Here is a 26,844-nt window from a genome sequence, read left to right on the forward strand (position 1 = left end):
TTTTTCCTATTGCATTGCATTGATGTCTACACATTTGTTAAAGCAATTGCCTCTTTCAGACATTTGGGCTAGTTTCAATGTGGAAATGCCTTCCTCAATAGGGAGAAGTAAAGGCTTTGGATGGATGGAGTGCAGTTCCTTGGTAGTAACCATGTAGTTCTGTCAGCTGAGGTAAGTGTTATTGAAGACTACAGAATCCTCAGCAGCTAATGCTGTGAATGTCCACCGTAGCAGTGAGGGTTGTTATGGTTTTCATGATAATGGCTGCTATGGTCCTCCCAATGTTTTTTCTCCTGCCAAGGAAGTTGTGACTTGGGGTAGGTCCCACTTGGAACTGGGACCAGCTTTCAGGCTCTTTTGCAGTAATGGTGGCTCTGGTATCTGATGAGTGCACCCATGGAGCAGCCACAGAGGTCAGTCCTAAAGCATAGGCACACATGCAGGCACTATTGCTCTGGGCTCCAGGGCAGTAGCGGCACTGGTGCCCAGGGGGCAGGTACCCCCTCTGCTGCACTGGTAATTGTATGTGTTGCACAAATGCTTGTGAAACAGCTGGGGAACTGAGAATGGCAGCACAGGTGTACACAGAGTAATAGCACTTGGGAGTTGGGGTAAGATCTAGCTCTCTATGGTAGTTGAGCCTGGAGCACAGGCATGCTTAGAGAGACTTTGGCACTCTAAAGTTCAGAATGTGAACTAGCTTGCTGTAGCAATGGGTCCAGTGTCTAAGATGTGGGCAGGGCAGGTAAGCCACAGAACACAGCTGTAGAGTGGGGGCACTTGAAAGGCAGCTGCAGCTTGGGAGTTGGGGCATACGGGGTTAAAATAGGTGGCAGACAAGGAGTGCAGCTATGTCTTCCTCTCTGAGAGTGGTAAAAATGGCTGTTGGGTACCTTAGTAACAAAAGATGCTGGTGGCCTCTGCAGAAAATGCTGCTGGGGACCACAGCGGTTAATTTGGCTAATACCAAAAGCATCTGTCTTCCTTCTTTGTTCTTGGCTTCTGGAATCTCAGGTATACAAATTTCACCAGTGATCCCTTCTGTGTGGATAGTCTCCATTTTATTTTGTTCTGCTGTATTGCTGCAGATTCTTTAATGGCCCTTGAGCTGTCTTACGGCTATACCTGTCTATGTTCATGTGCACGCGCGCACGCACGCACGCACACATGCATGCATGCATATGCGTGTTGCGGGGAGGATTGAAGGCTTATATCTCCTACTCCACCATCTTGATGACATCAATCTCTCAACTTCTGCCATGTTTTTAAACCTATTGAATGTATTCTTATGCATATTACATTATTTCACTCAACATTAAAGTTTTCATTATCTTTTAAAAATGCCTGTAGTTTCAGAAGTCTAGCAAGATCAAGATTGCTGATCTGAATGATTTGGAAAGTACTTCTGCTTTTAAAAACGTATTATGAAAAACTGTTTATTATGAAAACTTCAAACACATACAAAGTAAACAAAATAGTATAAAGAATCCTCATGTTCTATATTATCCAACTGTAATGACTTCATTCCAACCCCAGGTGTCTTTTTATTATCACTAGTTTGAAATAGGTGGTATCAGTTGGTCTGCTTCCAAAATTCTTATTTCTTCGAAGATTAAAAGAAAAACATTCCAGAGACCAAGTTTTCTCTGAAGCATTTTAAGGAGATGTGAAACTGTGAAGTGCCTCAGAACCCATCTTGGGTTCCTAGCTCATCTTTCTTCAAAATCACCTTAGTGGTTAAGTTGGTGTTACCTTCAAGTTAAGTCAAATGTTTATCAGCAGTAAATTAATGGTGTGGGAATCGGGGGAAGAGAAGGAAAAACGGTCACTAGTATTTTTCAAAGGCTGATCATATTATTCTAACATTATCCTGATAGACTTTCCCATGTCTCCTTTATCACACTTCAATTTCTACCACTATCTCTAACTCATTGACTTTCACATACATTCAATGGCCATTTACTTCCTTACCATTTTTTGAAACTGTCATCAAGCTATAGTCCTAGATTTCTGGCCATTCCTACACCATGGACTCTGTTCTCCTAACACCAAATGGCATGCCTAAACCAACACAAAGTCAGGATTTACCTCCACCTCAAGTGCAGAGAAGAAAACACCCATGGAGTGCTGCTGACCACAGATGAAGTCCTTCAAGAAAAAATAAATAAACCTACTGAGGCTAACCCTCCATCATTCAATCCTTGACACGTGTGGACTGAGAAATTTTGAGGCAAAAATGTTATCCAAACCTCAGACTTAGTGATGCCACTGAGTTCTTATCAGTGGGATACAGTTTCCACTGCTTTTATTCAGTGGTCATGATTAATATGTGCTGCCCCAGCTACACTTCTGTCATTTTAGTAACCACAGGAACAAGTTAGCACATCAAAATAAACTGTCCTGTGAGGGAATCTCATTGGTGGCTTTGGTCTTTGGATTGTGTTGGTGGGTTCAGCTCCCAGTAGCTGAATCCTGACAGGCATTCTTGGGCTGTCTACTGTTAGAGGCAGTTGAGTCAGCTCTATCCCATTTTTCCTTGCCCATTTTCTTATTTTCTAGGCTTTTCTCACTTCCATTCCTTCCATTCAGCCTGTATCTCTTAGAAGATCTGTAGCCCAGATACTACTCCAGACATCATAAGTACCGGGACTGACCCAAAGCTATTAGAGCAATCAGTGGAGATGCTAAACAGCCAGTATTTTGAAGAAAATACTAGAAACTGCTTTCTGAAAGGAGAAAGCAGACAGCTGATGGTAGGCAAGGTACTTCCTGAAATCTCCTGTGGGCATCTACAAGGCCAAATCTAAGGGAGCATTTCCAATCCTCTCACAAAACAGACACCCTCCAAGGTCAAGAGATACCACAATCCCTGAACCATGGGCTTTATTTAATTAGATTTTCTCAGTAACAGTTTATTCCTTTCCCAGAATGGTAGGGCAGAAAAAGTACCGAGGTTCTGGCTTGTGTTTCTACAGTATCACACTTGAATATTCATATATTAAAACTGTGGCAGCCTACAAAATATATTATCAATTTCAAATGGCTCATATGTAGATTATATTGGTAATAGATTATTTTTGCAATCTGAGTCTGTTCCTTCTCAATTTTCTTCTAACCAATCCCCTTCTAACCCCACCCTAGGACACTTTATATGGCTCTGAGACTGAACATATGTGGTAATTTTTAAATTATATTTTATTTTAACTTTGACACTATTTTTTTTCTTGGTCAGGCAGCATGTTGCATTGAAAAGAATCCTGCCAGGGATAACAAATACGAAGGTTTTAATGTAACTACCATTACTAGATGTAAAAATTTATGTCAATTACAAAAGGCCTCAATTTTTTCAAGTGTAAGGTAAGGGCTTAGACTATTTCTAAGGGTCTTCCCTTCCTCTTGAACATCTTTGATTATAATTTTATTATTTGTCATTAAAACTACCTTGCATTATGGGATCTTTCTCACAAAGTCTTTACAAAGTGCAATAAGCAACACACCATAAAGGAAACTTCAACCTCTAAACACAAATTCTGATTGGTGGAACACCATATACACTTGAATCATATGTAATTTCAGACTTTGATCTTTTTGTTTTAACTGGGAAAACAATTCTCTCATGTAAATGTGAATATGAAACATTTAAAACACTTAGGTAATGACGTGTCATAAACTGCATTTTTACCATTTTACAGTGATTATCAAGAACAGTCTTTCTGTTGCAGAGAATCTCTGGATCCACATTTATATCCCTTAACTCTAACAGACTCCACATATACTTAGCAGTCTCTGTATTGCTTTGCCTGGGCCAAGAATGTCTTAGGAAGAACACAAACACATAGTGTGTTAAGTTTTCCTCCAACTTTGTTCCTAATAATTGACAAAGAGATTGAGTGAGGTTACCATGATTTTAATCTAAATCTCTGTTTATAATGAAACCTGTTTCTTATCCTTTTCCTAATATACTTTCTCATATTTATTTCCTCATTCTTCTTGCAATATCATAAAAGTTTGTGATGATTATAAGCTAGCTTCTTATAGAAGACCATGTAAGTTTCAGTATTTGGAAATGTCAGATATCTAGTTGGCAATTAGGGCTTAATCATAAGTATAAACGAGTATTTAATTAACATAAGTGAAGAAGAAATAGCTCAGGAGCATCACAGCAGAAATATTTTTCATTTCAACAAAATGGCACTGTAATAATAAGAGAGGAAAATCTTTGGATAATCAGCAATTATAAACTGAAAAATGTTACAATATAATTGCACTGCATGGTCATTATTTAATAGTTCCAATTTAATTTTTGCCTTACTATGCAATTGGGAGCAAACAAAAGTATGAGAGTGTGTGTATATATTTCTCAGCAGGGCCTCTACTGAGGTGGAATTATTAATAAACTGTCAGTGCCAGAGGAAGAAGCCAATACAAATGAACATCCTGGTGTTCTTAAGGGGGCCCAGGGACTGGCTATGTTACACAGTAATGAAAATCCCGTATAAGGTCTTGATCCGATCAGCCCTTGCAGAGGCCTCAAACCCATTCCTGGTGAGTCCTGGCTAGACTATGTCAGGAACATTTGAATATCATGATTGAATTATGAGGAAAGAAATGTAATTCCAGATTCTGGTGTGACCTACGATCAGCACTGGGTCTTAGGCATTTGTGAGTCCATGAGTATTCCTCTCAATACTGCTTCTTTCCCATGTTCTCTAGGGGCCTTAGATAATCCACATGGATTAAAAATGCAGGGAAAACAGCTTGTCCTGCTCTGTGACCACAAACTGGTTTCTGGGTATCGCTACTGTTTCTTTTCATAATCTTGAGTCCATTCCCAAGGCTGTAGTCTTAATTCAGGCCCCTGGTCAGCACTCAGCTGGATCATTGCAGCTCCTCATCTTGATCTTTCCCTTCTAATCTACTAATCTGGGTAAAATACCATTTTGCATTCTTTTACTGCTATCACTCTCAGAAAAGAATCCACACTCCTCGCTGTTACATCCAAGGCCCTTCAGGAATTGAATTATGCCATCACCAGGATCATTATTAAAAAGTACCCCACATGAGGAACCCCTTGCTGCAGCCAAATTGAATGACCTGCAGCAACTCTTTGGATTTAGCTTGCATGGTCCTACCTTCATTCAAGCTGCTTCTCCTGCCTGGCGCACCCTTCCTCTTCAACACTTGCCTTCGTGGAGAACTTCTATGCATCCTTCAAGACTCGGCTCAAGGTTCTCTACAACTAAAATTGTAACAAACCACATGTTGATATGTTGTCAGCTCCTTGAAAGTAGGGACCACATTATATTCATGCTTGTTCCTACCTTTAGATTTACCCTCCTATTACTCTTACTGAGCTTTTTTCTATTATTTGGCCATGCATGTCTTAGTTCAAATGTCACCTCTGTAGAGAGCCAGTGTCTGCAGTCCCAATCTAAAGTAGCACCACCTCATTATTCTAATCATTCTCTTATCACTGTTTCATTTCCACTGACGTATTTGTCATGAATAGAAATGATCTTGTTTATCTCCATGTTAATTTGTTGCTCCCCCCAATTCTCCCACCCTTCTCTAGAACATATTCCTCTGCCCAGGATACAAGACATTGTCTACTTATTCACTTATGTAGCTCTAGTGTTTACAACAGTGCCTGGCACATAGTAGTATCGACAAATCTCTTTGGAATGAGCATATTAAATGTAGGGTTTGCATCTGGAGGAATACCTATACATAGGAGTATTTTATGGGGAGTTTTCTCAGCGAGTCTAAATAAAAAGGCAGTCATCCAAATCCACCTCTCTCGTTTCCACCTCTCTAGTAACTATGGCCTGAGCCATTATTTGAATGTTGTTACCTTTTCCCTTTTACAGCTTTTTTTTTTCATATTAAGCATGAGTTAAGACCTAACCTTGCCAAGGCCTTTTAGAGCGCAACCACTGGAGCCACACTTGTTCAAATCCAAGCTCTGGCCAAGTACGGCTTCGGCCCAGTCAAATTGGATGACCTGCAGCAACTTCTTGGATTTGGCTTGCATGCTGCTGTCTCTGTTCAAGCTGTTTATCTGTGCCTCAGTTTCTACATTTATAAAACGATTCCTGCCCCGTGAAATTATTGGGATGATTACAAGAATATGTACAAAACACTCGGAATAGTGACAGTCATAGTAAATGCAGTATATATGTTATTCAATACTGTTTTCTGTTATATGGCAGCAGGACACAATTGAAAAACACAAAATATCGAAGCATCCATGGAAATGGAATGTGATATGGAAAGTATGTGTGACCAGGGAAGTGAGAGCAGCTGGGCATTTGCTTCCAGGAATTCAAAACAATTTATTAATTTTACACTTAGATATCTGTAATGCACACAGAGAGGAAATCTGAAAGTTAGAGCACCTCCATGATTTGTGTTGAATGTTATAAATTTCATTTTAAAATAGCTCAAAACTCATCTTGCATTTTAATATTTTAAAATAAAATCTATAATATCAAAATCTTGAGCATTTAAAAAACCGTAAGAACCATGATTCAAGTTAATAATTCTGTGCTTTGAGATTTGACTGGTAAACATGATTTCATTTGTCTGTGAAGAATTTACTCTGTTCCTTTCTGGCTTTTTCAATGCTTTCAAAAGTGATCATTCCTCTTGGCAGCTGCAATTTACTCTTTTCTGTTTCCAGTATGTCCTCAGCTTCACCTTAAATAAAGTACAGAAATACACAAGGTGACAAAGGGATCATTCAGCAATTTGTGACAAAGCCTGATTGCTATAGCCCCTAAAAGGCTTGAACACTATATAAGCCATGTTCCCAATCTCACACTTAAACATTTTACTCAGCAGAAGTAACACACTTCCCAGAGGAAACATAGTGATAAATTCTGAAAACTCATAAATAAATCAGGAGATGCAGAAGAGAAAAAAACATCAAAATAAATAATTTTTTCCCTTGAACCAAAGTCAGGATTAGTATTAATTCTGTTTGGAGGGATTTGCGGTAGAGAACCCACATGTAGTCTTTCCTATTGCCCTTTAATATAAGAGACAAGAGAGAAAGTAAAGTTTACTACAAATTCTAATTTTTGAGAAAAGCTCATCTTCAACCTGACATTACTTGTAAATACTCAAAATAATATTAAATGTTATTTAGTCTGTATACATACAAATATACACATATACACCTCTTTATAAACAATTCCTCTTTCAAAGAGCTACAAAATGCATTAATTTCTTGGGCCCAATGACATTTGCTAGCTTTCATTGTTGAAGACTAGTTAGCACATTTAAAAAAATTGTATTATAATACATGTTTACATTTCACAAGTTTCCCTTGGGAATAAAAGATAAGACTTTCTGTGAGTACTCCTCTTTTAACACCCTATTTTATTTTTTTGAGACAGCATCTAGCTCTGTCGCCCAGGCTAGAGTGCGGTGGCACAATCTCAGGTCACTGCAGCCTTTGCCTCCTGGGTTCAAGTGATTTTTGTGCCTCAGCCTCCTGAGTAGCTGGGACTACAGGTTGTGTGCACTGGCTAATTTTTTGTAGAGACAGGTTTTCACCATGTTGAACAGGCTGATCTTGAACTCAGGTGACCTGCCCGCCTTCACCTGCCAAAGTGCTGGCATCAGGTGTGAGCCACTGCACCTGGCCTTCTTCTCACACACTATTAACTGTACTCCAAACCCAACAGAACAGGCCATAGTTTTCGAATTATAAGAACATTTCAATCATCTGTAAATACCTTCTTTTTATTTACCTCTATCTCAAATAGCAAGTAAAAATCATTATAAAATTATATGTAATTAGGTTGGCCACTGATGACAGACTAGATGTTTTCCATGTGAGAGAGCCTTCCTTCTAGTTGGTAATTCTCATCATGTGTTTATAGAATGGCTGATGATAAACTCAGTCCAACAGGGATTGGATATTTTAGGGTCATCACTATTAACATGCAAAAAAAGTATAATCTAAGTTTTCTAATGTGATAAGTTTTCTGATGAATTCTAATTTTTTTTAAATAGGAAATTCTCACAAAAATTTTCTATTCAATTTCTGTCCCAGCTGTGTCAAATTCCAGGGCGGTATAAACCAGGATTCTGTGACAGCAGCAGTGTGCTGGTGAATATTTACCAACCAGTTCTCTGAAAATAAAATGTATATAAATTTATTAAATATATGTTTATTATGCATGTTTATTATACACAAAAATATGTATAATAAAATGTGCAAAACTCTTAATTGTAAAATTCTACATAGCAAATTGATTCTTACAGAATGCTTTCATTAATTTTTATGGAACACCTGAATCCATAGCGAGCCTATGTTGCAGTTGTCGATAGAGTATAATAGATGATGATTGGTGTTTTCATTTACACAAATGAGTAGGACACAAGTGAAACAATGAATTGTTTCACTGAAGACAAATGTCAGAACTTCACTTATTTGAGAATGATGTGAACAACTTCTTAGCTGAACTGGATAATAGTTTTTAAATATTAGAAGACTATTTCACCAACTTTTATGCTATTGACAATATAATAGTTACAAACAAAGCACACTTTTAAGTTTAATCTCCATTATTACCATTTTCTTCACCAGTTTTTAAAATCTAGACCATAGGTTGGCAAACGTTCTTAAAGGGCCAGACAGTAAATATTACAGGCTTGTGGGCTCCTATGTTTCTGTTTCATGACTCAGCTCTGTCATGGTAATGGGAAGGTAGCCACAGACAACACATAAATGAATGAGCATGGATATGTTCCAATGAAGCTTTACTTTTGAAAACAGGTGGCCAGTCTGTAGGCCATCAATTGCAAACCCCTGGTCTAGATAATCAACAAAATAAGAAGTCAAGCCTTGATTTGGCAACTGCAGATTTCCATTGTGTAAATACTCCCACCAAGACCAACTTCAGGCTACCAATGGGATGTCACTGAAATTGGACTGTAGCTCTATTTTGTCTGTATATTATACATGCATTTCTATCACACAGATACAATAGATATAAATAACCAAAGAATATGGATAATAGTAAATATTTAGAAACAGATGAGTTCTATTTATTACCTTTGTTTTAAACACAATTTAACTTGATATAATTTAATTACAAGTTTATATAAGTTTTAATAAATTAAATGACTATGTTTAACAACCAGCTTACACAATCTCTGAAAATGTAGTGATTGGTTCTTGTGAGCTGATATAAGCTGGCTCCAGCACACCATTGTGTGAAAGAGAGCAGAAATGTTGGTCATTGGAGGTTCAAAGAGAGAGTCTTGTCAGAATCTTTACAAGTCAAGGGTTCCTAAAGCAGGGATCCTTGAAATGGAAAATAAATCAGCAAATAGAAACTCTAGCTTATTAAATACTTACCTTTCATTCTTTCTAGAAGGGTTCCATAGCCCAAGTCATACTGGTAGATGAGGATAAAGCTTAATGGAACAATAGGGACCAGAAAGGCTGGCTTCTTTTTTTTAATTGCTCTGTTTCAAGAATTAAAAAAAAAATAGTATCAAAAAATAACCTGTAAATACATACCTGTATACTTATAGAAAAAAATTACCTGCTTTTTGGAAGAATGTCTTTTCCTTCAAAGTTACTTAATTCATTTGATAATTCTATGGAAATAGGATTTCCTTACCCAATAACCCTAACCAGATGCTGCAGTTCTCAAGAGCAAAGTCTGTGACTTGCTCATCTTTACTTGACTTTGAAGCTCAGGTTCCTTGTTTTTAAAATGGGTAGGGATTGGTATATACCACTAAGAGATTGTGGAGATAAACATGTATAAGCCTTCTATCTTGGTGTAAAGTGGGTGCTGTCTCTAACTTATAACATAGAGAAAAAGACAGAAGCAACCCTAAGAAACTAAATTAAATGTTACTGCCTCGCTTTGACAGAGTTACCCCCAATGACTAAGGTATAACAGGTTACTTTGCTTATATACACTATTTGGACCAGTCTTATCCTGGCCATAATAAAATGGTAATGGAAAAGACAAAAAGAAGTAAATGATTGAAGAAATTGTTCAATAGCAAACATACCCAGCTGTTAAAGAGATGGCTGCAAGGCCAAAAAAAGTTCCAAAATATTTGAGGAATTCCCGAGACCATGCTATCTGCATGGCCATTTGTCTTTCCCTCATTTCACTCTGCATGATGAGTTGCCTTTCCAGCTGAGGACAAAACAAAAGATAAGAGTTACTCAGCTGTGGAATCTGAACAAATAGTTAATAATCTATTTTTCCAGTGGATTTATTCTTTAATCACTTTAATTCATATTTGTTTGTTTGTTTTAATCTAACAGACTTTGACTAAAGTCCCTTTGGACAGTTCTCACCAACTGTCACCTTGGCAGTGAAATCTTCCTGGAATAAATACAGATTAAATATCAATATTCTGTTTTTATACCCTGAGGTCTTGACTGCCTGTAATCTGGAGCTTTAGCCAAGAATCAAATAAATGTCCAGCTTTTCCTATTGCATGTGTGGAAAGATCTATGGTTCTTTAAATGTAGATATATCTTATTGGCCTTTATTTCTGCTTGCATGGAAATCTGCCTTCCAAATCCATCTAACTCCAAACGGAAATTTATTTGGAGTATTTATTTGGTCCATATCACATCATAACAGGATAGTAGAGCGGTGTTGTTCTGAGACATCTATAGAGATTTTTCTTTGCCACATTTTTCTCGCCTCAAGTTCTTCACCACTTTGTTCAGTGCCTTTCACTGCTTTGAACAGAAGGCAGATAGCTAGAAGATAGACAGAGACTGAATTTCTAAATGGATTTTTAGAAAATACTCAAAAGAAGCAACAGTTTGGAAACCCAAGCCCATTATTTGAAGAGTTATATTCTTGACAGAGAAAAGTGTTGTCGGTGTTGTTGATGATGATGATGTTTTAATTCTAAAATACTGGCACTACATGTCATTAGCCAAGCTAGAGGGCGGTACACACAGAGTTCATGATGCAAAGAAGAGGAGAGGAAGGAATAATAATGTGATTTAGTTTTCTATCCATGCCCTCTTTCTACTGAAGGGAGTAGCTGGGAAGGATGAATGATAGTTTAGATGTAAAGATAGCACTCGGCTCCTTGGCCATACAGAGGTTAAATCCCCAGAAGATACTAAGGAAGCCCCAGATGGGTTTGGGAATCCCTAAGCAGAGAAGACTTGTGGCCTTGCTTCCCATGGAGAATTCTGGAAGGAAGCAGCTACAGTGGAGCAGAAATGGTTTCAGGGCAGACCCCGCAGACAGCACACCTAAAAGAGGCCACTTTCATCTCCCTTAGTAGCCAAGGGGTGTGGAGGAAGTCTGCAAGTTTCTCACGTCAGATGGAGAAGGGCACAGAAGGTAGCTGTAGATCGAAAGCAGAAGGCCTCCCAAAGAGTCCAAAACCTAGAGCCACGGGACCCCATAACAGACACTTGGGGAGTGAATGTAAGCCAGTGGCTGGGTGGGGAAGGCCACTGGATCCCAGAGGATCAGCAGCACCCATTTCTGCTGTTGTTTCTGTTTCATCAACCTGGACAGCACCACATGATGTTCTCAAAGGGCATCTGGCCATGTTCCAGGCTGGCATAACCATCATCTCCATACTCTGAGATGCTGCTGATCCTCTGGGATCCAGTGGCCTTCCCCACTCAGCCACTGGCTTACATTCACTCCCAAGTATCTGTTGTGGGGTCCTTTGGCCCAAGGTTTTGGACTCTGGTAGGCCACCTGCTCTCAATCTGCAACTACCTTCTGTGCCCCTCTCCAGCTGACCTGAGAACCTTGCAGACTTTCTCCATGTCCATTGGCTGCTGACAAAGATGGAAGAGGCAGCCCTTAGGGGTGCTCTCTCTGAGATCTGTCCTAAAACCATTTCTGCTCTGCAGTACTTCTCTCCCAACATTCTCCACAGGAAGCAGGACCAGAATTCTCTGTATGGGAATCACCAAATGCATCTAGGCTAGATGTGCCTTCTCTGATACTGTTGCTATCTGAGATCACCTAGACCCAAGCCTAGGTCATCACAGGGAAAAGATGAACAGATAAGGGAAAGAGGAAAGCTGAATTCAACCATTTTCTCCAAAGAACAGAGTTTTAAATTAAAAGTAATTGAGTAACCTTGGCTTGTCAAAATTAAATTTGCTGTCATCAAGAGAAATTGAGGTTCATTTTGAGTTCAATTAGAGACAAAAAATACATATGTTTTTGCACAAGATTAGTGTGTGAAATTCATCCTTGCTACATTACTTATTAACAAAACTTACATATTGATTTATTATATTCCCCAAAGTGGTGTAAATGCAGCAATTAATTCTTTGCATTTTTATCAAAAAAGAGGCTTGATTGAAACAAGATATAGAGGACTCCAGAGTGGTTCTAAACCTTTGCTGCACACCGTGAGCATCTGGGGAGGTTTTCAAAGTCCTAGTACCCAGACCTACACCCCGACCAACTAAACCAGATGGGATCAATTAAGTCAGGACCTAGAGGTAGCATCAGGCATCAGTATTTTGTAAAGGTTTCTAGATAGTTCTTGTGTTCAACTGAGACTGAGAACCATTGTCTGAAATAAAAGACTCAGAGCTTATGTTTTTTTTTCCAATGAAAGATCAAGCTGAGATATCAGTCTGAAAGAGACCCACTGGGAACTCTCAAAAGATTGTGAGCAGAGAGGCTTTAAGGGTGATGGAACTAATCTGTATGGTACTATGGTGGTGGATACATGACACCCTGCATTTGTGAAAACTCATAAAACTTTACAGCACAGAGTGAACCTTAATACTTACAAATTTTACAAATCAGCCAAAAGGGCAATGGATGTACAAGATGAAATGCGGACTGTGACAAAATAATCCAATTGTATTACAAATATATGGCACAACTTCACTGAAGCGTTGGGGAAAAAGAACTGATCTAACTTTGGAAAATGGTATTTTGACTAAAAACTGTAAAAGTAAAGACAGAAAGAACTGTACATAAACACTGTACTCTAGTAGGTAAAACTGTCTTTCACAAGTTACAGATTAACAATTCTGAAACTACTTTACATGTCTACTAGAGATGAGCAACAAGTAAACTGACAGCAGATGGTGGAAGCCAGGTTTCTTACTATTAAACAGGGAGGTTACAAACAAGCAAGAGGAAAAGACTAGAATGAACCATGTGGTACTGGATAAGAACCAATGATGTAAGTATAAACTCATGCTTAGTGCCTGATAGAGAGACCGACAAAGATGAAATTATAGATATGCATATCTATATGCATGCATAGATTAGGCATCCATGGATTACTGAAAGTACATACCTTTCTCAGCTCTGTTCACCGACAGGGCATAGAGGAAATAACAACCTTTTGCAAGCAAGCATACCCAATACCCAGAAACACCCGGACATGATTTCTACTCAAAGAAAGAAAAGAAAGAAAGGAAAGAAAGAAAGAAAGAAAAGAAAGAAAGAAAAGAAAAGAAAAGAAAAGAAAAGAAAAGAAAAGAAAAGAAAAGAAAAGAAANGAAAGGAAGGAAGGAAGGAAGGAAGGAAGGAAGGAAGGAAGGAAGGAAAGAAAGAAAGGAAAGAAAGAAAGGAAAGAAAGAAAGAAAAGAAAGAAAAGAAAGAAAGAAAGAAAGAAAGAAAGAAAGAAAGAAAGAAAAGAAAAGAAAGAAAGAAAGAAAAAGAAAGAAAGAAAGAAAGAAAGAAAGAAAGAAAGAAAGAAAGAAAGAAAGAAAGAAAGAAACCAACCAACCAGGGCTCTTGGAGAAATAGCTGGCCTAGGATTGGGGCAAGAAATGTGTAAGAGGAGCCTACAGCATCTTATAGTGCCAGAAAATCAAGAGATTCTAAAATAATAATAATAATAATGGTAGAGTATGTCAAAGGGACACAAGGGTCAATTTGAAAGATCTCCTAATGTCTAAAACTAGAACAATTTTATCGGCAAAATAAATAACATAGCATTGGATTATAACCAAAAGTACAAAATAAATATCCATGAGTCTATACTAATATAAATGGAAAAAAGATAAATATCCTGTACAGAAGAATTCCAACTCATTTATGAAGATACTCCTCCTCCCTCTTCAAAGAAGTAGAGCTTAACTCCCATCCTTGATCTTGGGCTTTGCTTAGTTACTTGCTTCCGATGAGAACAGTATGAAAGAGCAGGGCGAGAGATGAAGAAGCTCAAGAGACAAGAAGACTAAATGTAATGTGGCATCCTGGATGACATTGTGGGACAGAAAACCCATATTAGAGATAAACAAATGAAATGTGAATGTGGGATGTATTGAATAGTAATGGGTCAATGTTAGTTTCTTAGTTGTGGCAAACGTGCCACGGTAACGTAAGATGTTAACAGCAGGGTACAAAAAATGTAGGGTATTCAGGAATTCTATATGCCTTTTCTGTAAACCTAAAACTACTCTTAAATTTAAGTATATTTAAAAAACTAGTTATGAACTAATATTATATTCTGAGTCTACTCCCTTACTGATAAAAATAAAGGCCATCATGTCCATCTTTCATAAATTATGAAAATCAGCAAGATTGTGTATCTGTGATAAACTATGAGCCTAGAGTGAGAAAAAAAATCCATGAAGACTCTCTCCATGAGCAAAACAAAATGATGAAAGAAATCATTTTGATCCATGTTAATCATAAATTAAAATTTTATAAACTATCTTATATTTCATAAGATTATATTTAAAGTCACAGGTCTATATCTGTATACATTTTAAAAATCAAATTAATACACTTGACTACCAAACGTTTCAATAGCAATAAAGGGATAAATGAATTAATGCAATTATTAATTTACCACTAATTGCATCTTTTATGTATATATTTATCGTCAACCTTCCTTCCCAATTACTGACACTAAAAACAACAAATAAAAGCAAAACAGAAGGTGTACAGTAAGTTCTCTTAATGATTGTTAAATCAGATCCTGAATACAAAATTCTTTTTCCTATTTCAAAAAAATTGTAGGCCCTTTATAATAATAATTTTTTAATCTCTGGACCTTTTGATACTGTTTTAGAAAATAATTTGAAATCAAAATGTTCCTGATTATAACTTCACATTCTGAGGATTTTCCAAGCTTATATGAAGCTAGTTTAACAATTAGAGAACCACAATTAATTTTAAAGAGGTTTCTCAAAGAACTTAAAACAGAATGACCATTTGACCCAGCTATCCCATTACTGGTTATATATTCAAAAGAAAACAAATCATTCTACAAAAAAATACATATTCACTCATATTTTCATTGAAGCACTGTTCACAATAGTGAAAACATGGAATCAATCTAGGTGCCCATCAATGGTGGACTGGAGAAAAAAAATGTTATACATATACACCATGGAATACTATGCAGCCATAAAAAGGAATTAAATCATGTCCTTTGCAGCATATGGATAGAACTGGAGGCCATCATCCTAAGCGAATTAACACAGGAACAGGAAACTAAATACCTCATGTTCTCACTTGTAAGAGGCAGCTAAGCACTGGGTAACTAACGACATAAAGATGGCAACAACAGACACCAGGAGATACTAGAAGGGGTTGAGGGAGAGGGGAGCAATGGCTGAAAAACTACCTATTGGGTCCTATGCTCACCACTTGGGTGATGGAATGATTCATACCCCAAACCTCAGCATCACACATAACAATCCTGTACCCTGAATCTAAAACAAAAGCTGAAATTATAAAAAATAAAGTTACCAAAACAGATATATAGACCAATGGAACAGAACAGAAGCCTCAGAAATAATACCACACACCTACAATCATCTGATTTTGATAAACCTGACAAAAACAAGCAATGGAGAAAGGATCCCCTATTCAATAAATGGTGTTGGGAAAACTGGCTAGCCATATGCAGAAAACTGAAACTGGACCATTACCTTATACCTTATACAAAACTTAACTCCAGATGGATTAAAGACTTAAATGTAAGACCTAAAACCATAAAAGCCCTAGAAGAAAACCTAGGCAATACCATTCAGGATAGGCATGGGCAAAGACTTCATGACTAAAACATCAAAAGCAATGGCAACAAAAGCCAAAATAGACAAATGGGATCTAATTAAACTAAAGAACTTCTGCACAGCAAAAGAAACTATCATCAGAGTGATTAGGCGACCTACAGAATAGGAGAAAATTTTTGCAATCTATCCATCTGACAAAGGGCTAATACCCAGAATCTACAAAGAACTTAAACAAATTTACAAGAAAAAAAACAACCCCATCAAAAAGTGGGCAAAGGATGTAAACAGACACTTCTCAAAAGAAGACATTTATGCAGCCAACAAACATATGAAAAAAAGCTCATCATCACTGGTCACTAGAGAAATGCAAATCAAAACCACAATGAGATACCATCTCATGCCAGTTAGAATGGCAATCATTAAAAAGTCAGGAAACAACAGATCCTAGAGAGGATGTGGAGAAATAGGAACACTTTTACACTGTTGGTGGGAGTGTAAATTAGTTCAACCATTGTGGAAGACAGTGTGGTGATTCCTCAAAGATCTAGAAATAGAAATACCATTTGACCCATCAATCCCATTACTGAGTATATAATCAAAGGATTATAAATCATTCTGTTATAAAGACACATGCACATATGTGTTTATTACAGCACTGTTCACAATAGCAAAGACTTGGAACCAACCCAAACGCCCATCAGTGATACACTGGATAAAGAAAATGTGGCACATATACACCAGGGCATACTATACAGCCATAAAAAAGGAAGAGTTCATGTCCTTTCTAGAGATATGAATGAAACTGGAAACCATTCTCTGCAAATAGAGAAACAGAAAACCAAACACTGCATGTTCTTACTCATAAGTGGGAGCTGAACTATAAGAACATGTCGACACAGGGAAGAGAACATCGCACATCAGAGCCTGCTGGGTGATGGGGAAGCTAGGGGAGGGACAGCATTAGGAGAAATACCTAATGTAGATGATGGGTTAATGGGTGCAGCAAACCACCATGGCACATGTATACCTATGTAACAAACCTGTACATTCTGCACATGTATTCCAGAATTTAAAGTATAATTAAAAAAAAAAGAAAAATTAAAAATAAAAGCAAAAATAAAAACAAAAAACATAAAAGGAAGCTACCATATTAGAAATAATTATACAGGAGGAACCACATTCTAACCACATTCATAAAATTGTTACATCAGCTCTTTACTGTATATTTTCATTCTTCAATTTCTTTGTTTAAAAAATATTAAGAACTGCCACAAAATTACTGACCTCAGTAATTTGTCAATCTGTTGAGTTTCCAAAGGGGCAATTATGTAAAGGTACACAGACTATTTAATACAATTTTCCCCTTAACACAACAATAAAGTTACTAAATTTCATTTGGACACACTAAACATTGTATAGCACAAAGGCAATGACATTGTCCTATAAATTATTCTTATTGCAGTTTTAATTTCATTTTAATTGGAGCCTTCCCTATTTTTAAGAAATAATTAGGCCAACTCTGAGAAACAAATCAGTTTATTATTGTGCTTTTGGTTTCCAATGACATACTGATTTATTCATAATATATTCACATATGAAAAGTTTTGTTTTTATTTGCTTAATTGAGCAATGCCAAAAGTTATTCTACATGTTCTGCCACAAGAGGTCATTTAGACCTGTTTTTTGTTTTTATCTGAAACAAGAATATTTTATATTTATCTATACCTTTGTCAAATTAGTAGAGACATTATGAATACCTCCTAAACCAAAAGAAAATCAATGTTTCAGGTAAAAACAAAACATAAACTAACATTGTTAAAACAAAGCAGCCATAAGGAAAGCTGTGGCAAGTGGTTATTTAACTTAACTTGCTCTACAGATACGTTAAATGCTCAATCTCCAGCCTAGAAACAATCTCAATTAGGAAATAAGTAGTAATTTGAAGTTCTTTTTGTCTTAAGAAAAAAGCCCCCCTTTATCAATAACTTATAAAAAATAACTGAATACCAACCAAACTGTAGTATTAGAAACTTAGAAGCTGTGGTAACAGCATCTTATTATATATCGTACAATAAAGATTACAACATAGTTATATACATTCTTACTTGTAGATGTAACATCTTATTATAAACAATAAGGTTGCCCTATGTAAAAATAAGAATTTCAGTTTGGCAAAAACCCTGTGTTTTATGCCAAATGCCATATTAAGAGGTAGACTCCAAAACAAATATTTAGAATTTTGTAAAAAGATCATAAGATGCCAATAAGTTGAGCACCTGACAACACCTAGGAAAGAAACAAAAGACCATGAACTTCTGATATGGTTTGGCTGTGTCCCTACCCCAATCTCAACTTGAATTATATCTCCCAGAATTCCCACATGTTGTGGGAGGGAACCAGGCAGAGGTAATTGAATCCTGAGGGCCAGTTTTTCCCATGCTATTCTCATGACAGTGAATAACTCTCACAAGATCTGATAGGTATATCAGGGGGTTCCACTTTTGCTTCTTCCTCATTTTCTCTTGCCTCTGCCATGTAAGAAGTACCTTTCGCCTCCTGCCATGAGTCTGAGGCCTCCCCAGCCATGTGGAGCTGTAAGTCCAACTAAACCTCTTTTTCTTCCCACTCTCAGGTATATCTTTATTAGCAGTGTGAAAACAGACTAATACAACTTCTCAACCATTATCTAAAATTCTTGAAAGCCACAGCTCCTAACACAGTGTCTGGTTAAGTTATTAGCACTATTAACTGAAGTTGGAAACAATTTCAGATTGTCTGTTAAGTAAAAACAATAAGAGTGTTTTCATTTATTCTGTATTTTCTCATTTTAAAGAGTATATATTTCATAGTTTGATAGTTAACACTCCACTGTCATTCCCAACAGTGCACAAAAGACCTCTATTCTATAATACTTAGAATACCTAAGTATTATATTCTACAATACTTAGGATGCCTAAGTATTATACTGTACAATACTTAGGATACCCAAGTATTATACTGTACAATACTTAGGATACCTAAGTATTATACTGTATAATACTTAGCATGCCTAAATATTATATTCTATAATACTTAGGATGCCTAAGAATCTTAGAATAAAGATGTGCTACAAAAAACAGTATCACAGAATTCTTAAGAAATTGCAGGATGCTTGATTTCATTACAACAGGTGATGCACTAATAAAAATAATAATGTGGCTCACCATGTGCACAGTATATGCAAGTTACATATATTGACCTCCCCCAAACCCTATGAAGTTAGTCTATGAGTTGCAGAAAATGGAATCCACCCTAACCAGTAGTTTAAACAGAACAAGATTGATTGCAGGGTATCTGGCAGCTACAGAATTTCTGGAAGAACATGGAAGTAAGTTTCCATTCTACATTTTCAGGAATGATGCACCCATTCTGGAGAAATGTTCAGCCAGAACTTGGGGTTCTCCTAGGGGAACTCCATAGCTCAGGGCTAAACACTGAAACTTCACCTCCACCATTTCCACAGGTGCTCAGGGCTAAACACTGAAACTTCACCTCCACCATTTCCAAAACACCTCACCTCTGCTACAGTCCTTACAAGAAGAGCTAATGTCTTCTTGAAGCTTTTCACTGCCCACTTCCACCTCCCAACTCTCCTTCAGGGGTGCCTACTCGGCAGAACCAAGTCAGATGTAAAACCCAGCTGCAAGGGTGTCTGGAAATTTTCTCTTTGGCTTTCTAGCCTCTGTTGTATAGGCAGGCATGCTATTAGGGAGTTGGAATGGAATCTAATTAGTATTACCTGCCACTGAAGGCATTATCTCAGTTTACAGTTGAGGAAATGGGATCAGAATTGATGTGATTTTCCCTATGGTCACAGTCATTAAGTGACAGATCTGAGATTCAAATCCAGGCCTGCCTGCTCCAAAGCCAAACGCTGCAGTCTGCTTGCAATAATCACGTTAATATGGAAAATTGGGGTGGAATGGACAGTGTGATTCCCATCTCAAAATCTTCCACCTTTCTATATAATTAGTACAAAATTTTTTTAAAGACATATATAATGAGCTCTAAGTTGATCTGGGGTACAGACTGACCTAAATTGACCTGTTTAAATCTCTTTGAAAGAGCCTGTACACTCACTGCCTCCAATTTCTCACCAGCATTTTATGCCGCTATCCATTGTAGTGTGTAACTTCAGTAGCCACCACTCTCTGAAATTCAGCCTTCCATGACCCCTGTGACCTCCTCTTCCTTGCTATATCTAATTCCTCAGAGAACTAATTGGGAGAAACCATGATATCCAAATAATGACTATATTCTACAAACTCAACTTTCTCAACATTTCTTGAGGAATGGCTTTTTCTACTCTGCCACACAAATGTGGGTCTGGGGCGCTGAATCAAGAGCCCTGAGGGAAACAAGGGCTAGCTTTGGCTCTATAAGAAAAGTAGGCCGAGCACAGCAGTTCATGCCTGTAATTCCAGCACTTTGGGAGGCTGAAGCAGGAGGATCACTTGAACCCCTACGTTCAAGACCAGCCTGGGCAACATAGTGAGACTCTGTCTCTAGGAAAAACAAAAATTAGCTGGGCATGGTGGCACACACCTATAGTCTTGGCTGCTTGGGAGGCTGAGGTGGGAAGACCACTTGAGCCTGGGATGTCGAGGCTACAGGGACAGAGCCTGGCGGACAGAGTGAGGACCTGTCTCAAAAAAGAAAAAGAACTGTCTATGCTTACGGTGGGGCTAAAGAAGTTCTTCTAAATGGGCAAGTCTTGCTCCCCTCCCATAACTGGAATACAAAGGGAAAAGGCACTTCCTAAGAACAGCCAGACACTGGAGCCTTTTCCAGAGAGACCCTCTTCAAATCCTCTATTTGTCCACTTTCCCCCAGAATGTCCTTCTCAGACACCTTCTCCTTTTGGTTTTCTCAGTTCCTGATAACCTTCTGGGCTCTAAGCACCATTTCTTGCTGATGAGTTCTAAATTCAAATCTCCACCTTAGAATTGTTCTTGATGGTAGGCTTATATTTCTAACTGCCCTTTGAGATCTTCATGAGGAAGATCTCAACCTCCCCTGTGAGGTTAGTCTATGAGTTGCAGATAATGGAATCCACCCTAACCAGTAGTTTAAACAGAACAAGATTGATTGCAGGGTATCTGGCAGCTACAGAATTTCTGGCAGAGCATAGAAGTAAGTTTCCATTCTACATTTTCAGGAATGATGCAGCCATTCTGGAGAAATGTTCAGCCAGAACGTGGGGTTCTCCTAGGGGAACTCCACAGCTACTGCCTCCTGCCACCAGTGCTCAGGGCTAAACACTGAAACTTCACCTCCACCACTTCCAAAACACCAGTTACCTCTGCTACCGTGCTTACAAGAAGAGTTAATGTCTTCTCAAAGCTTTTCACAGCCCACTTCCACCTCCCAAGACTCCTTCAGGGGTGTCTACTTGGCAGAACCAAGTCAGATGTAAAACCCAGCTGTAAGGGAGTCTGGAAATTTTGGGAAATGGAGAGCCAAATCTTACTATAATGTCTCTGAGTAACTCTTGAACCAAGTCTCCTACCTACAGCCCCTACTCCAGTTCAGACCATCACTACCCATCAATAGAACCACTGAGACAATCACTAAATTGTGTTTTCTGTTCTTGGTTTCCTCTCCCTCTAATCTACTTTTTGTACTACTCACAGATTCTTCTTTCAAAATTGAGCTGGTATTACCTTCCTGCTTAAAAACTTGCAGTGATTCTTTAGCTCCTAGACAATATATGGCCTTTAAAAATCCCATCCTAACTTATCTCTCTATAGCTTCATGTCCTGCCAAGCTGTCCCTGGACCCCAGCCTTCAAGCCTTAACTGAGGCCACACATGCTTACCTCTCCACACCTTTTTGCTTATGGAAAGAACACACACTTCAGAGTCACATGAACGTGGGTTCAATTTCTAGTTCTATCATGCGATTGTGGGCAAGGTCCCCAAACTTGAGCTTCAGGACTCATGGGGCAGGTTATTTCCAATGCTAAATAATTTTAGGCAAGTCTTTAAGTTAGAAATGTCTTATTTAAGCCTGATGTTAATATAAAAACAAAAGTAGACTATGGAAGGTATTCATTATTTAGTTATCCATTCTGGAAAATACTACTTCCAACATTCATATTCCCATATGATGTCACAAAAAACATAACCTCTCATTATTTTAGAAAATAACAATTAATTCCTGAAACTGAAAAAAGTTATTATTCTTACATGCTATTATGTTCTGATTTATATAAATCTAAGATTTCTACAGAAAAGTCAGCTTGACCCAGTTACAAACAACAAATCTTAGATTTGTTGCTATTTAATCCCTGTAGACACTCACCACACAGACACAAAAAAGTATAAAGCAAAAAGATCGAAATAAGACAAAAAACAAGCCTGTGCTATTGGAAGTCAGGATAGTGGCTATCCTTAAGTGGGGATTAGTGACTGCAAAGGGTTGCGATGGGGCTTAAGGAATATGTTCGGCCTGTGAAAATTAATTGAGCTGTACACTTTAACATTGATAAAAGGCATATATAATTAATGAAGAAGACAGAACAGTTAAAAACTTTTATAAATCAGACAAAACATTAAATGATATGAATCAAAACTGTTGGGAATACCAAACAATTTTTACAAATTATAAATAACAATGGTAGGATTTAACCCTCTCTTTCAGAAATATACAGGTCAAATTGGAAAAATATAGGGATACTAAGAATTGAGCAATTAAATCAAGAAGCTTAATATGTGTATATCTGTATAACCAATAAATATTTTTAAATTCTTTATAAATATTTAGGGAACATTATGCCACAATAAAATATCCCAATAAATTCCTCAAAGTAGAAATCACATAGGCTATATTTTTTAACCATAGTACAGTAAAAGTAGAAATAAATACAACTGGCTAATGATTGCCTATCTTTAAAACTCAAGAAGATAAACTGAACAAACTATTAGAATCAACAAGATTATAATCAGAATCAGCAGAATGGCTGAGTACATAACACATAAACATGACAGATTTTCTATATCCAAAACTCATTAATAGTTATTCACAATATTGTAAATATAATATCCAGGAAGAAATACTAGTCAGAATCTGATCAGAAATTACTTTAGTGAACTTGACAAGCTCATTGTAAGATTTCCTTGGAGGGGAAAATATACAAGAAAAGAACATTTTGAAAATTATCTTACCTGCCAGACAGCTAAAGTTACTACAGAGATGTGCTGTCCAATAAACTACCCATATTGGATACTTAAATTAAGATTAAAATTAACAATTCAGTTTCACAGAGGCACTAGCCACATTTCCAGTGTTCAACAGCCACATGTGAATGAATGTGTGTATGTAAAATACATAAATATAAACCCAGACTTTCAGCCTATTCATATTTATACATATGATCTAACAAATAACAGTAAAGATAATCTACAAACCAATAAAGTTAACCCAATAGAAAAAGGGCAAAAGATATTAACAGGCATTTCACAGAAAAATAAATACAAATACAAAATAAATTATTAAAAATGTTCAACTTCATTTATAGTAGAAAAATAAAATTTAAAAAAACAACAAACAGATCTAATTTTTAATTCTCATATAGATAAAAATGGGTACTATCCTGTGTTGGGGAGAGTGCACTCATGCACTGTTTGTGGGAAAGCAGATGAGTATAGCAGTTTTAAGGACAATTTGACAGTTATCTGTCCAGCAGAAAATCTTAATGCTTTTCTCCCCAATAATTTCATGTCTGGGAAGTTACCTACTAAAATGCTTTCGTATTTCATCAAAGAAATACATACAAGACTGTTCAATATAAGCAGTATTTGTAATAGAATGAAACTGGGGACTAACTAAATGTCTACGGGTAAGGAAATGGTTAAATAATTTCTGATACATTCTTGTTATGGATGAAGGATTAAAACAAAAAGAAGAAAAATAATAGCTAATATTTATAGAGTATTGTACTTATGATGTGCCAGATACTATTCTATTCACTCATTTATTAATAAACCACAATCCTGTGATTTGTATGTTAGTATTATCATCAAATATTTTCTCAGTGAGGGCTTCTCTGAGTCCACTTTTTAAAACTGCAAGTACCTCACCCCACTCCCATACACCCTATTCCCTTCCCACTTTTATTGAACTTTTACCTTCAGATATACTATATAACTCACTTTTAAATTTTATCTTTTTCCACTTCTACAACGTAAGCTTCATGAGGGCAAAGTATCTTTTTCTCTTTTGTTCACGTGCCATAACCTTGATGCCCAGAACAGTGCCTTGCACATAACAGATGCAAAATAAATATTTTGGATTAAATGACTCATCTCCTGATATGGTTTGGCTCTGTGTCCCCACCTAAATCTCATCTTAAATTGTAATCCCTATGTGTCAAGAGAGGGACCTGGTAGGAAGTGATTAGATCATGGGGGGGTTCCCCCATGCTGTTCTCATGATAGTATGTGAATTCTCACAAGATCTGATAGTTTCAAAGAATCGCACTTCCCCCTTTACTCTCTGTCTTTCCTGCCACCATGAAAGACATGCCTTGTTTCCCCTTCACCTTCTACCATGATGGTAAGTCTCCTGAGGCCTCCCCAGCCATGTGGAACTGTGAGTCAATTAAACCTCTTTCCTTTGTAAATTACCCAGTCTCAGGTAGTTCTTTGTAACAGTGTGAAAACAGACTAATACAGAAAATTGGTACCAGGAGTTTGCAGCCAAATATTAATAGCCAAGATAATGGGGAAAATGTTTCCAGGGCATTTCAGAGATGTTTGTGGAAGCCTCTCCCATCATAGACCCAGAAGCCTGGGAGGGAAAAATGGTTTCATGGACTGGGCTCAGGGCCCCACTGCTCTGTGCATCCTTGGGCCATGGTGCCCTGCATCCCAGCTGTTCCAGCTCCAGCTGTGGCTAAAAGGGTCCAAGGTACACCTCAGGTCACTGCTTCACAGGGTGCAAGCCCCAAACCTTGATAGCTTCCACATGATGTTGAGCCTATGGGTGCACAGAAGACAAGAACCGAGGCTTGGGAATCTCCACCTCAGTTTCAGAGGATGTATAAACACCTGGATGTCCAGGTAGAAGTTTACATTCACAAATGTGTAGATGTGTGGGCATGAGAAAGTTACATAAAATGGGGATGTATTAGTCCTTTTTCATACTGCTATAAATAACGACCTGAGACTGTAAATGAAGAGAAGATCTGGAGCATGCTTTAAAGGGGTGACCTCTTAGGAGATGGGACTGCGCTAAGAGGGTGAACAGGTTCTTCACTTGTTTCCTCTGTGTAGTGGGACTGTATTGTTTGGAAGTTGGTCTAGAAACATGGACAACAATTGAGTTTTTAAAATACATAAAGAAAAAAACAACAAACTAAATTTAGCTAATGTACGTTTCTACCAGATCTTTGAGTTGTACCAAATCATAGAGAGACCATATCATGAGATGAAGAGTCTGATCCAAGACAGGGCCTCCATACCTCAGCCAGCTCTCAGGCACAAGGCACTCCTCTCCTGGCCTGTTTACCCAGTCACAAGACTCAGAAGTTGAAAATATGCAACCTGGAAAAAAGTCATATTAGCCTCACAACTTTCCCGTTTTATTCTTAAAGTAGAGAAATTCAGAATTATTCCTATAATAAGTCATTGGAAAATAAACTATTCATGAAGACCCTTTATTCATTCCCTACTTGCCAACCATTTATGGAGAGTTCAGGCAGTTTCTGGATGCTAAGTATGGAAGACAGCACCTTCCCTCCTGGAGCCTATAGTCTAATAGAGGATGACAAGCATTAAACAAGAAATTTCAGTATTGGTCATCAGAGCTATGACAGGTACATTTCAGGGCATTATGAAAGTGCACGGCAGGGCTGCCAGAGCTAGTTAAGGGGTCCTGAGAGGCCTCTGTAAGGAAATGACATTGAAGCTGAAGACCTATAGGAGTTACCCAGGTGAGTGGAGATAGGAATAAGGGGTGAGAAGTGGGGAGCACTTCAGGCAGAGGGAACAACATGGACCGAAGCCTGGAAAGAAGAGTGAGCATGGTGAATTTGAGGAAATGAAATAAATCCTGCAAGGGCTACTGAAGAAAACACAGAAAGAGTTGACAGAGGTAATGAAGGAAGGAGGGCAGGATGGGAGGAATTTGCAAACCATGCTAAAGATGTTAGGCTTCATGGGGAGCCACAAAGTGACTGAAACAGGATAGTGACATGATCAGATTTGCATTTTAAATGGATTCTGGCTGCCCTGTGATAAATAGAGGGGAACAGTACTGACCACAGGTAGAACTGTGGGAACCTGAATGTGGGCGGAGAAAGAAGGGAAGAGTAGGGGTTGACTCCCTACAGTGGGTTAAATGGTGGCCCCTAAAAGGTATGTCCATATCCTAACCCCAGAAACCTAAGAATGTGACCTTATTTAGAAATCTTTGGGGATATAATTAAGCTAAGGATATTAAGATGAGATCATTCTAGATTACCCAACTGGGGTCTAAATCCAACGACAAATGTCCTTATAAAAGATACACAGAGTACAGAGGCCAGGTTGGAGAAGGCAATGTGAAGATATTGGCACAGACTGGAGCAATGCAGCCACAAGCCAAGGAATGCTTGGAGTGACTGCAGCAACAGGCAAAGAAGGATTCTCCCCCAGAGCCTTCAGAGGGACCATGGGCCTGCTGACACACCTCGATTCAGACTTCTGGCCTTCAGAACTGTGAAATCATCATCTTCAGTTGCTTAAAACTAGTACATTTGTTGAGGCAGCTCTAGGAAATGAATACACTTTCCAGTTGCTGGCTGGATCAGCAAGTGCAGCGGTCCCCAACCTTTTTGGCACCAGGAAACA

General features: G+C 37.9%; 1 protein-coding gene across 2 annotated transcripts in view; it reads right to left on the reverse strand.

Annotated features, from left to right (window-relative positions):
- Positions 1 to 6,307: 6,307 nt before the first annotated feature.
- Positions 6,308 to 26,844, reverse strand: part of PLGRKT (plasminogen receptor with a C-terminal lysine) — a 74,502-nt gene continuing 53,965 nt past the window's right edge. For both annotated transcript variants that reach the window (XM_017506855.2, XM_017506856.2), the window contains exons 4-6: positions 10,042 to 10,172; positions 9,371 to 9,480; positions 6,308 to 6,696 (exon numbers count right to left, since the gene is read on the reverse strand). In XM_017506855.2, coding sequence (XP_017362344.1) covers positions 6,575 to 6,696; positions 9,371 to 9,480; positions 10,042 to 10,172 — 363 coding nt within the window. In that variant the 3' untranslated portion in view covers positions 6,308 to 6,574. The remainder of the gene's footprint in view (positions 6,697 to 9,370; positions 9,481 to 10,041; positions 10,173 to 26,844) is intronic.

The sequence above is a fragment of the Cebus imitator genome, unplaced genomic scaffold, assembly GCF_001604975.1.
Source record: "Cebus imitator isolate Cc_AM_T3 unplaced genomic scaffold, Cebus_imitator-1.0 Scaffold364, whole genome shotgun sequence".
NCBI lineage: Eukaryota > Metazoa > Chordata > Mammalia > Primates > Cebidae > Cebus > Cebus imitator.